General features: G+C 41.7%; 1 protein-coding gene across 6 annotated transcripts in view; it reads left to right on the forward strand.

The window, feature by feature from the left end:
- Nucleotides 1–12,441, forward strand: part of etv4 (ETS variant transcription factor 4) — a 246,452-nt gene that overhangs the window by 105,354 nt on the left and 128,657 nt on the right. For 5 of the 6 annotated variants that reach the window (XM_061931726.1, XM_061931728.1, XM_061931725.1 and 2 more), the window contains 2 exons: nt 9,035–9,125; nt 9,186–9,233. In XM_061931726.1, the coding sequence (XP_061787710.1) occupies nt 9,071–9,125; nt 9,186–9,233 (103 nt within the window). In that variant the 5' untranslated portion in view covers nt 9,035–9,070. Of the gene's footprint in view, nt 1–8,607; nt 8,753–9,034; nt 9,126–9,185; nt 9,234–12,441 lie in introns of those variants that run through there. The other variant, XM_061931724.1, reaches the window with a different exon arrangement.

The raw sequence follows: 12,441 nt of genomic DNA on the forward strand, positions 1-12,441 counted from the left end.
CAGTTGGCCAACATTTCTAAAAATCCCTTTTTTGTATTAGCCTTAAGTAATATTCTAATTTTGTGACACACGGAATTTTGGATTTTCATTTGCTGCCACTTCAAATCATCAAAATTAAATGAAATAAACATTTGAATGCATCAGTCTGTGTGCAATGAATAAATATAATGTACAAGTTACACCTTTTGAATGCAATTACTGAAATAAATCAAGTTTTTCAAAATATTCTAATTTACTGGCTTTTACCTGTATGTATGTATATATATATATATATATATATATATATATTAATACACTACTTAACAGCCATAGAAAGATTAGAGCCCTCTCTAACATATTAGACTATATATATTTATTCATATAGCTGTGAGAGTCAAATAAAAAAACGGCATTTTTAGGGCTTTTTAATGGCGTTTATAATTTGCTTTTTTTTTTGCCATTTGTAAGTGTTTTTGTAGAGTAATGCATCTCTTCATGTCAAATGTAGCTAGGACATGTTGTCATTTGTTGTGTTTGTGTAGGATCTTATTTCTTATTTTAGGACACAGGTGTCAAACTCAAAGCCCGGAGGCCAGATCTGGCCCGCCACAAGCTTCAAAGTGGCCCGCAATGTTATAATTTATGTGGTCCTGCCCACTATTTATGTGACCCGTCTCGTTATTTTATGTGGTCCTGCCAACTATTTATGTGGCCCCTCAGCATTATTTTATGTGGGCTGCCGCTGCATTATTTTACGTGGTCCCGCCGACTATTTCTGTGGCCTGCTGCATAATTTTATGTGGCCCTCTGCATCATTTTAGGTGGCAGGTCGCATCATTTTTTGTAATCCCCTTCATCATTAATATGGCACACCAGTTTATTTTATGAAGCCCGCCACGCCATTTTATGTGGTCCGCCACATTTTCTTATATAGGTTGCGTTATTTACATTTTAAGTGGTCCTGTCGACTATTTACTGTTGTCCGCCACATCATTTTACGTGGCCTGTTTTTATATGGCTTTCCGCATAATTTTATGGGATATGTCGAATGCAGCTGACCCCGAAAGGGACAAGCGGTAGAAAATGGATGGATGGATGGATGGATGGATGTCGCATTAATATACAGTACATGGCCTGCAAGCCACATCATTTTATGTGGTCCTTCCGACTATTTATGTGGCCTGCATTCCACATCATTTTATGTGGTCCTGCCGACTATATATATAGCCTTCAGCATCATTTTATATGGCTTGCCGCATAACTTTATGTGATACATCTCATTATTTATCTGGCACTCCACATCATTTAATGTTGTCCTATCGACTACTGTGGTCTGCCACATCATTTTAATTGGCCTGCTGCATCATTGTAAGTGGCTGGCCACACCATTTTATGTGGCCCTTTACATTTTTTATATGGCTTTCTGCTTAATTTTATGGGATAGGTCGCATTATTTTTTGGTGGCCTGCATGCCACATAATTTATGTGGTCCTGCTGACTATTTACGTGGCCTGCAGCATCATTTTATGTGGACTGCCAAATTTTTTATGTGGCTGGCCGCGTCGTTAAATGTGATATGTCGCATTATTTAGGTGGCCCTCCACGTCATTTTAAGTGGCCTGGAATGTCATTTTAAGTGGCCGGCCACATCATTTTATATGGTCCTGCACGCTATTTTACGTGGCCTTTTACATTTTTCACTTGGCTTGCCGCAAAATTTTCATGTGATATGCCACAACATTTCATGTGGGCCTGCCTAATATTTACTGTGGCCTGCTGCATCATTTAACGTAGTCCTGCTGACTATTGTATGTGACCCGCCGCATCGTTTTATGTGATATGTCGCATTATTTACGTGGCCCTCCACATCATCTTAAGTGGTCCTACCGACTACTGTGGCCTGCCGCATCATTTTAATTGGCCTGCCGTATCATTTTAATTGGCCTGCAAGTGGCCTTCCGCATCATTTTACATAGCCTGCCACATAATTTTATGTGGCCTGTCACATCATTTTACATGGTCCTGCCCACTATTTTACGTGGCTTGCCGCATGATTTTTATGTGATATGCCACAACATTTTATGTAGTCCTGCCTAATATTTACTGTGGCCCGCTGCATCATATAACGTAGTCCTGTCGACTATTGCATGTGGCCCGCCGCATCGTTTTATGTGATATGTCGCATTATTTAGGTGACCCTCCACATCATCTTAAGTGGTCCTACCGACTACTGTGGCCTGCCGCTTCATTTTAATTGGCCTGCCGTATCATTTTAATTGGCCTGCAAGTGGCCTTCCGCATCATTTTACATAGCCTGCCACATAATTTTATGTGGCCTGTCACATCATTTTACATGGTCCTGCCCACTATTTTACGTGGCTTGCCGCGTGATTTTTATGTGATATGCCACAACATTTCATGTGGTCCTGCCTAATATTTACTGTGGCCTGCTGCATCATTTAACGTAGTCCTGCTGACTATTGCATGTGGCCCGCCGCATCGTTTTTTGTGATATGTCGCATTATTTAGGTGGCCCTCCACATCATCTTAAGTGGTCTTACCGAGTACTGTGGCCTGCCGCCTCATTTTAATAGGCCTGCCGTATCATTTTAAGTAGCCTGCAAGTGGCATGCCACATCATTTTAAGTGGCCTTCCGCATCATTTTAATTGGCCTTCCGCATCATTTTAATTGGCCTTCCGCGTCATTTTAATTGGCCTGCCGTATCATTTTAATTGGCCTGCAAGTGGCCTTCCGCATCATTTTACATAGCCTGCCACATAATTTTATGTGGCCTGTCACATCATTTTATATGGCCCTGCCCACTATTTTACATGGCTTGCCGCTTGATTTTTATGTGATATGCCACAACATTTCATGTGGTCCTGCCTAATATTTACTGTGGCCTGCTGCATCATTTAACGTAGTCCTGCTGACTATTGTATGTGGTCCGCCGCATCGTTTTTTGTGATATGTCGCATTATTTATGTGGCCCTCCACATCTTAAGTGGTCCTACCGACTACTGTGGCCTCCTGCATCATTGTAATTGGCCTTCCGCATCATTTTAATTGGCCTTCCGTATCATTTTATCTGGCCTGCAAGTGGCCTGTCGCATTATTTTATCTGGCCTGCCGCATTATTTTATATGGCCTGCTGCATCATTTTATGTGGTCCTGTCCACTATTTTACATGGCTTGCCGCATGATGGTCCTACCGACTACTGTGGCCTTCCGCATCATTTTATTTGGCCTTCCGCATCATTTTAAATGGCCTTCCGCATCATTTATGTGGCCTGCAAGTGGACTGCTGATTCATTTTAATTGGCCTGCCGCATCATTTTATGTGGCCTGCCGCGTCATTTTATATGGTCATGCCCACTATTTTACATGGCTTGCCGCATGATTATTTAGGTGGCCCTCCACATCATCTTAAGTGGTCCTACCGACTACTGTGGCCTGCTGCATGATTTTAATTGGCCTTTCGCGTCATTTTAATTGCCCTGCCGTATCATTGCAAGTGGCCTGCCGCACTATTTTTGATTGGCCTGCCGCACTATTTTAATTGGCCTGCTGCATCATTTTATATGGTCCTGCCCACTATTTTACATGGCTTGCCGCTTGATTTTTATTTGATATGCCACAACATTTCAGGTGGTCCTGCCTAATATTTACTGTGGCCCGCTGCATCATTTAACGTAGTCCTGACGATTATTGTATGTGGCCCGCCGCGTCGTGTTTTGTGATATGTCGCTTTTTTTACGTGGCCCTCCACATCTTAAGTGGTCCTACCGACTAATGTGGCCTGCTGTATGATTTTAATTGGCCTGCTGCATCATTTTAATTGGCCTGCTGCATCATTTTAGTTGGCCTGCTGCATCATTTATATGGCCTGCTGCATCATTTTAATTGGCCTGCGACATCATTTAAAGTGACCTGCCGCAACTTTTTAAGTGGCCTGCGACATAATTTTAAGTGGCTGGCCACATCATCTTATATGGTTCTGCCCACTATTTTACGTGGCTTGCCGCACAATTTTTATGTGATGTGCCACAACATTTTATGTGGTCCTGCCTAATATTTACCGTGGCCCGCTGCATCATTTAACGTAGTCCTGCCGACTATTTTATGTGGCCCGCCGCATCATTTTAATTGGCCCTCCACATTTATCTTATGTGGTTTGCTGCATGATTTTATGTGATTTGTTGCATTAATTCATGTGGTCTTGCCAACTATTTACCATGGCCCGACATATCCTTTTATTTTACATGGCTTGCTGCATCATTTTATGTGATATGCCGTTTAATTTATGCATACTTGCCAACCCTCCCGAATTTTCCGGGAGACTCCCGAAATTCAACGCCTCCCCCGAAAACCTCCCGGGACAAATATTCTCCCGAAAGTCTCCCGATTTTCAGCCGGAGCTGGTGGCCACGCCCCCTCCAGCTCCACGCGGCCCTGAGTGAGGACAGCCTTTTTTCACATCCGCTTTCCCGCGATATAAACAGCGTGCCCGCCCAATCACGTTATTCCATACGAGGCGTCTGGCATACCGCCGATGAGCATGGTGCAGATGGAGAAGATCTTCTCGGCGTCCGTGTTGGCGCACACGTTGCCAAAGCCGACGCTGGTCAGGCTGCTGAGGGTGAAGTAGAAGGCGGCGATGTACGAGCTGCGCACCGACGGGCCGCCGACCGTGTTGTTGACGTAGGGCATCTCCAGGCGTTTGCCCAGCTCATGGAGCCATCCTCGGGGAAGAGACGGGAGGACAACAGGGTGACAAGAACTAAATCATCCAGACTAGAGATAAATTGTATTATTATGGTTATCTTACCTAAAAATAAATACATTTATTAATTTAAAAAAACCAACTAAATACATTTTTACTATATTTTGCTAAAAACATCAAAATTAATTGTATTTTTATTTGTATTTTTTCCTGACTCCTTATTACATCCAGCCATAGAATTATACATTAAAATAAACACATTTGAAATAATTAATTTTAAATGACCACATTTAATTATTAAAATAATTGCTTGTTTATCAACAACTTTAGCATTTTATTCATTACATTTTGAAGCTCTCAGAAGCCAGGTTATGTTATATTCCTTAAGATTTATTTATGCAAGTTTGAAGTATCAATTATCTAAACACAGTTTTGTTTGCATATTTTCAGGATGTTTATATACAGTATGTATATATATATATATATATATATATTAGGGATGTCCGATAATGGCTTTTTGCCGATATCTGATATTCCGATATTGTCCAACTCTTTAATTACCGATACCGATATCAACCGATACCGATATCAACCAATATATGCAGTCGTGGAATTAACACATTATTATGCCTAATTTGGACAACCAGGTATGGTGAAGATAAGGTACTTTTTTTTAAAAATTAATAAAATAAGATGAATAAATTAAAAACATTTTCTTGAATAAAAAAGAAAGTAAAACAATATAAAAACAGTTACATAGAAACTAGTAATTAATGAAAATGAGTAAAATTAACTGTTAAAAGTTAGTACTATTAGTGGACCAGCAGCACGCACAATCATGTGTGCTTACGGACTGTATCCCTTGCACTGTATTGATATATATTGATATATAATGTAGGAACCAGAATATTAATAACAGAAAGAAACAACCCTTTTGTGTGAATGAGTGTAAATGGGGGAGGGAGTTTTTTGGGGGTTGGTGCACTAATTGTAAGTGTATCTTGTGTTTTTTATGTTGATTTAATAAAAATTTTAAAAAAAAACCTGATACCGTTAATAAAAAAAACCCGATACCGATAATTTCCGATATTACATTTTAACGTATTTATCGGACATCTCTAATTAATATATATATATATATATATATATATATATATATATATATATATATATATATATATATATATACATACAGGTAAAAGCCAGTAAATTAGAATATTTTGGAAAAACTTGATTTATTTCAGTAATTGCATTCAAAAGGTGTAACTTGTACATTATATTTATTCATTGCACACAGACTGATGCATTCAAATGTTTATTTCATTTAATTTTGATGATTTGAAGTGGCAACAAATGAAAATCCAAAATTCCGTGTGTCACAAAATTAGAATATTACTTAAGGCTAATACAAAAAAGGGATTTTTAGAAATGTTGGCCAACTGAAAAGTATGAAAATGAAAAATATGAGCATGTACAATACTCAATACTTGGTTGGAGCTCCTTTTGCCTCAATTACTGCGTTAATGCGGCGTGGCATGGAGTCGATGAGTTTCTGGCACTGCTCAGGTGTTATGAGAGCCCAGGTTGCTCTGATAGTGGCCTTCAACTCTTCTGCGTTTTTGGGTCTGGCATTCTGCATCTTCCTTTTCACAATACCCCACAGATTTTCTATGGGGCTAAGGTCAGGGGAGTTGGCGGGCCCATTTAGAACAGAAATACCATGGTCCGTAAACCAGGCACGGGTAGATTTTGCGCTGTGTGCAGGCGCCAAGTCCTGTTGGAACTTGAAATCTCCATCTCCATAGAGCAGGTCAGCAGCAGGAAGCATGAAGTGCTCTAAAACTTGCTGGTAGACGGCTGCGTTGACCCTGGATCTCAGGAAACAGAGTGGACCGACACCAGCAGATGACATGGCACCCCAAACCATCACCCAACCATGCAAATTTTGCATTTCCTTTGGAAATCGAGGTCCCAGAGTCTGGAGGAAGACAGGAGAGGCACAGGATCCACGTTGCCTGAAGTCTAGTGTAAAGTTTCCACCATCAGTGATGGTTTAGGGTGCCATGTCATCTGCTGGTGTCGGTCCACTCTGTTTCCTGAGATCCAGGGTCAACGCAGCCGTCTACCAGCAAGTTTTAGAGCACTTCATGCTTCCTGCTGCTGACCTGCTCTATGGAGATGGAGATTTCAAGTTCCAACAGGACTTGGCGCCTGCACACAGCGCAAAATCTACCCGTGCCTGGTTTACGGACCATGGTATTTCTGTTCTAAATTGGCCCGCCAACTCCCCTGACCTTAGACCCATAGAAAATCTGTGGGGTATTGTGAAAAGGAAGATGCAGAATGCCAGACCCAAAAACGCAGAAGAGTTGAAGGCCACTATCAGAGCAACCTGGGCTCTCATAACACCTGAGCAGTGCCAGAAACTCATCGACTCCATGCCACGCCGCATTAACGCAGTAATTGAGGCAAAAGGAGCTCCAACCAAGTATTGAGTATTGTACATGCTCATATTTTTCATTTTCATACTTTTCAGTTGGCCAACATTTCTAAAAATCCCTTTTTTGTATTAGCCTTAAGTAATATTCTAATTTTGTGACACACGGAATTTTGGATTTTCATTTGTTGCCACTTCAAATCATCAAAATTAAATGAAATAAACATTTGAATGCATCAGTCTGTGTGCAATGAATAAATATAATGTACAAGTTACACCTTTTGAATGCAATTACTGAAATAAATCAAGTTTTTCAAAATATTCTAATTTACTGGCTTTTACCTGTGGTATATGAAATACTTGACTTGGTGAATTATAGCTGTAAATATATCTTAACCACGCCCCCACCCCCCACCTCCCGAAATCTGAGGTCTCAAGGTTGGCAAGTATGAATTTATGTGAGCTACGTTATATTACTTTTTTTTTTTTTCAGGGGGAAAGAAAACTAATTTTTAAGGTGTGGCATCTTTTATTTTGCAAATAATCCGTGTTCATTCAACTTCCTGCTTTTCACTTTCTCGAACTGCGCATGCAAGTGACGTCAGGGACACAGTGGGGACACGTGTGTGCACGTATACTGCAGTCCGATAAAGATCACGTTTAATCTGAACGGTCAGCTGGAATAAATTGGGAAGAAAGGCGATTTGTTGCAGTTTGTGTAAAGTTAGTCCTCCCCCGAGGCTAACATCTTGCCATCAGTGACGAGACGTTAGCCAAAGCAACAATGCGGACTTGTGAAGCTTCTGGGCCGGTTTGCGTCACTTTGTGTGCCACTTTTCCAGCCAGGCTGGATCTCAGAGGGGTGCCATGAGGTAAACACGGAGAAGGAAAAACAAGCCAGGGCAGGTTTTTTGTGAATGGGAAGTTTTTTCTCTCTCCCCCCGGCTTCAACTTTTTTTTTTTTTTTTTTTTTTTTTTTGTGAATGAAAAACAACTGGAAAGTCCTGCACAAGCGCAGTGTGCTCGGCGGGCACGCTGATTGGCTGGCGGGCGTCAGGCTCCGCCCCTTCTCGGCAGCAAAACCTCGACTGCGAGGATTGTGATTGGTCGAGGGGGGCGGGGCCTGTCCTTCATTCATAAGTCGGCGCAGTGATGGGACAAAGACGTGAAACTGGAGACGTTGAAAGAGGAAATGCGCCAATCGCCGAGCCGCCTTAGCCCACCCCCCCCCAAAAAAGAAAGCAAAACGTCTTTTTAAAAAAAAAAAGCACTTTTGATGCATTTTTAAGTTGTCAAAGTGGGCGAATTGACACAAAAGTGGAGCTTTTTATGAACGACGTCGCCTGCTGTGCAAATCACTCGCCATCACTTCCCCTCCGCGTTTTTTTTTTTTTTTTTGTGAATGGAGCTCATTATGCATGCAGCCTCCATTCACAGCCCCACCTCCCCCCACTCCCACTCCCACTCCCCCTCCACCTCCCTCCTCGGGCTCGCAGGCTCGCGCGGCTCCCGCTCCGCTCGGCCCAAATGACCGCAGACGGCTGACGGATGGACCGTAACAATAACATGGATGCGTATTTGGACCAGCAAGTGCCTTTCACTTTAGCAAACGTACGTATTTCGGTTGCACTTTCCGCTTCTTTTCCGCTTCTTCAACCCCCCCACCCTTCCACGCCGTGCACGACTCGGTCGGACTCGGCATCGACCGAAACCGATCTCTTGCTTTAAACTTTGTTTTAAGTTTAAAAAACAACAACCAGCGAGTGAGGGTCAACATGCACTAAATCACTTGTTTTTGTTCAAATCTTTATTTTTTTAAAGCAACATGCATAATATTACTGTCCTAAAGTGCGTCCTTCTCACCCTTGATCTGTCAACGTTTTGTTTTTGCAGAAGTCGCAAGGAAATGGGCCCCCGAATCGACTGTTGATGGCAGCCAAAAGGAAATACACGGACACGGAATTGCCCCCTCAGGAATCCGAAGGTAACGTTGATTAAATTTCTGACCCCGGACCCGGTTTGATCTCCCTTCCCCTCTCCGTAGACCTCTTCCAGGACTTAAGCCAACTCCAGGAAACGTGGCTCACTGAAGGTAGGGTCTAATTCATTTTCCCACGCCGTTTTGTTTTCGAAGAAGCTGCACAATCCCGAGATGGTTCCGGTCGGGAATCTCGTCAAGTTCCGAGTATCAGGTGGCCCCGAGCTGCGAAGGCCCTATTGGAAAAATAGAAAAAAAAGATCAGTGACGGGAGAAGATTTCTGGAAACATTAGTTGAATCATTATTCTCCCACTCTGTATCACATTTTTGAGGGCATTAACATGCATAAAAACTCACACATTTTTGCCAAAAAGAGCTGAACTTCAAAAATTGACCCTAGTGCCCCCTTTTAAAACTGGAAAAATTGCCACAGATTCCTGTCTAATCAAGTCCCAAGAACCCACATCTGAAAACAAACCGCAAGTCGGCTATCTTGGTTTCCGTCAGCCATTTTTAGGCCAGAAACCGGGGTCGTACTTTAACAGACTTTGACCAAATGAGCCGGAATTCAAATGGCAGATACTAGACCAGGGGTCGGCAAACCGCGGCTCTAGAGCCGCATGCGGCTCTTTAGCGCCGCCCTAGTGGCTCTCTGGAGCTTTTTCAAAAATGTATGAAAAATGGAAAAAGTTGAGGGGGAAAAAAAGATATTTTTTGTTTTAATATGGTTTCTGTAGGAGGACAAACATGACACAAACCTTCCTAATTGTTATAAATCCCACTGTTTATATTAAACATGCTTCACTGATTAGAGTATTTGGTGAGCGCCATTTTGTCCTACTAAGTTTGGCAGTCCTTGAACTCACCTTAGTTTGTTTACATGTATAACTTTCTAGGACGTGTTTTATGCCACTTCTTTTTCTGTCTCATGTTGTCCACCAAACTTTTAACGTTGTGCGTGAATCCACAAAGGTGAGTTGTGTTGATGTTATTGACTTGTGTGGAGTGCTAATCAGACATATTTGATCACTGCATGACTGCGAGCTAATCGATGCTAACATGCTATTTAGGCTAGCTATATGTACATATTGCATCATTATGCCTCATTTGTAGGTATAATTGAGGTCATTTGGTTTCCTTTAAGTCCTCTTAATTCAATTTATATCTCATGACACACTATCTGTATGTAATATGGCTTTTAATTTTTTGCGGCTCCAGACAGATTTGTTTTGGTATTTTTTGTCCAATATGGCTCTTTCAACATTTTGGGTTGCCGACCCCTGGACTAGACTAATGCTGAAAGAGCCATATTGGACCAAAAATACAAAAAAACTAGAGATGTCCGATAATATTTGCCTGTCGATATTATCAGCCGATAAATGCTTTAAAATGTAATATTGGAAATTATCGGTACCGGGTTTTTTGTTATCGGTATCGTATTTTATTTGTTTTACTTTTTATTAAATCAACATAAAAACACAAGATACACTTACAATTAGTACACCAACCAAAAAAAACCTCCCTCCCCACTCATTCACACAAAAGGGTTGTTTCTTTCTGTTATTAATATTGTGGTAGGTTCCTACATTATATATCAATATATATCAATACAGTCTGCAAGGGATACAGTCCGTAAGCACACTTGATTGTGGTCCACTAATAGTACTAACCTTTAACAGTTAATTTTACTTATTTTCATTAATTACTAGTTTATATGTAACTGTTTTTATATTGTTTTACTTTCTTTTTTATTTAAGAAAATGTTTTTAATTTATTCACACCACCAGCAGAAATCATTAAAAAACGAAACTCAGTTGGCAGTAAAAAGTCGTTGTCGCAATTGTTGGATATGACTTTAAACCATAACCAAGCATGCATCACTATAGCTCTTGTCTCAAAGTAGGTGTACTGTCACCACCTGTCACATCACACACTGACTTTTTTGGACTTTTTTGCTGTTTTCCTGTGTGTAGTGTTTTACTTCTTGTCTTGCGCTCCTATTTTGGTGGCTTTTTCTCTTATTTTTGGTCATTTCCTGTAGCAGTTTCATGTCTTCCTTTGAGCGATATTTCCCGCATCTACTTTGTTTTAGCATTCAAGAATATTTGAGTTGTTTTTATCCTTCTTTGTGGGGACATTGTTGATTGTCATGTCATGTTCGGATGTACATTGTCTTTGCTCCACAGTCAGTCTTTGCTGTCGTCCAGCATTCTGTTTTTGTTTACTTTGTAGCCAGTTCAGTTTGAGTTTTGTTCTGCATAGCCTTCCATAAGCTTCAATGTCTTTTCTTAGGGGTACTCACCTTTTTTTATTTTTGGTTCAAGCATTAGATACCTTTTTACCTGCACCCTGCCTCCCGCTGTTTCCGACATCTACAAAGCAATTAGCTACCGGCTGCCACCGACTGATATGGAAGAGTATTACACGGTTACTCTGCCGAGCTCTAGACAGCACCGACACTCAACAACAACACATCATTTGCAGACTATAATTACCGGTTTGCAAAAAATATTTTTAACCCATGTAGGTGAAATTAGATAATTTCCCACGGCACACCAGACTGTATCTCCCGGCACACTAGTGGTTGAAAAACACTGCTTTAGATGGCCGGACCTCCTTCCAAACTCATGAGACTTTTAGGACGGGGTCTGATCATGACTAGACGTTGGTACTGACACCAACATCGCCCCCTTGTGGTGGAAAATTGTAACTTCCTTCCACATGCTCCGATCTTCCTGAAATCCGGGGGCATTGTGAAGGACGTGACTTGGTGCATGGGTCATCTTGACGCTGCTCGCAGCTTCAATTTGTGCTTGTAATTTCTCTTTTGTTTTTTCAAATATTTAACCTGCTCAGTGGCCTTGTGGTTAGAGTGTCCGCCCTGAGTTCAAACCCCGGCCGAGTCATACCAAAGACTATAAAAATGGGAGCCATTATCGCCCTGCTTGGCACTCAGCATCAAGGGCTGGAATTGGGGGTGAAATCACCAAAATGATTCCCGAGCGCTGCCACCGCCGCTGCTCACCGCTCCCCTCACCTCCCAGGGGGTGGAACAAGGGGATGGGTCGAACGCAGAGGGTCATTTCACTATCAGTGGTACTTTAACTTTAAATACAAAAGCGCTTCTTGTGCACACTGACACATCATCGTCAGGCCGCGCCACAGGAAGTGCTTTAATATCCGTTTATTGATCATCAAGAAGTCGCGCGCTATTTCTTGACGTTTTTGGGGCCCTCGGGCAGAGAACCCCCTCGTTAAAAAGAGCCGGATTGGGGCCGCCCGGATGCAACGCACATGCTCATAAATGTAAAAGTCTTCAAA

Source organism: Nerophis lumbriciformis, linkage group LG39 (genome assembly GCF_033978685.3).
Source record: "Nerophis lumbriciformis linkage group LG39, RoL_Nlum_v2.1, whole genome shotgun sequence".
NCBI classification, from domain to species: domain Eukaryota; kingdom Metazoa; phylum Chordata; class Actinopteri; order Syngnathiformes; family Syngnathidae; genus Nerophis; species Nerophis lumbriciformis.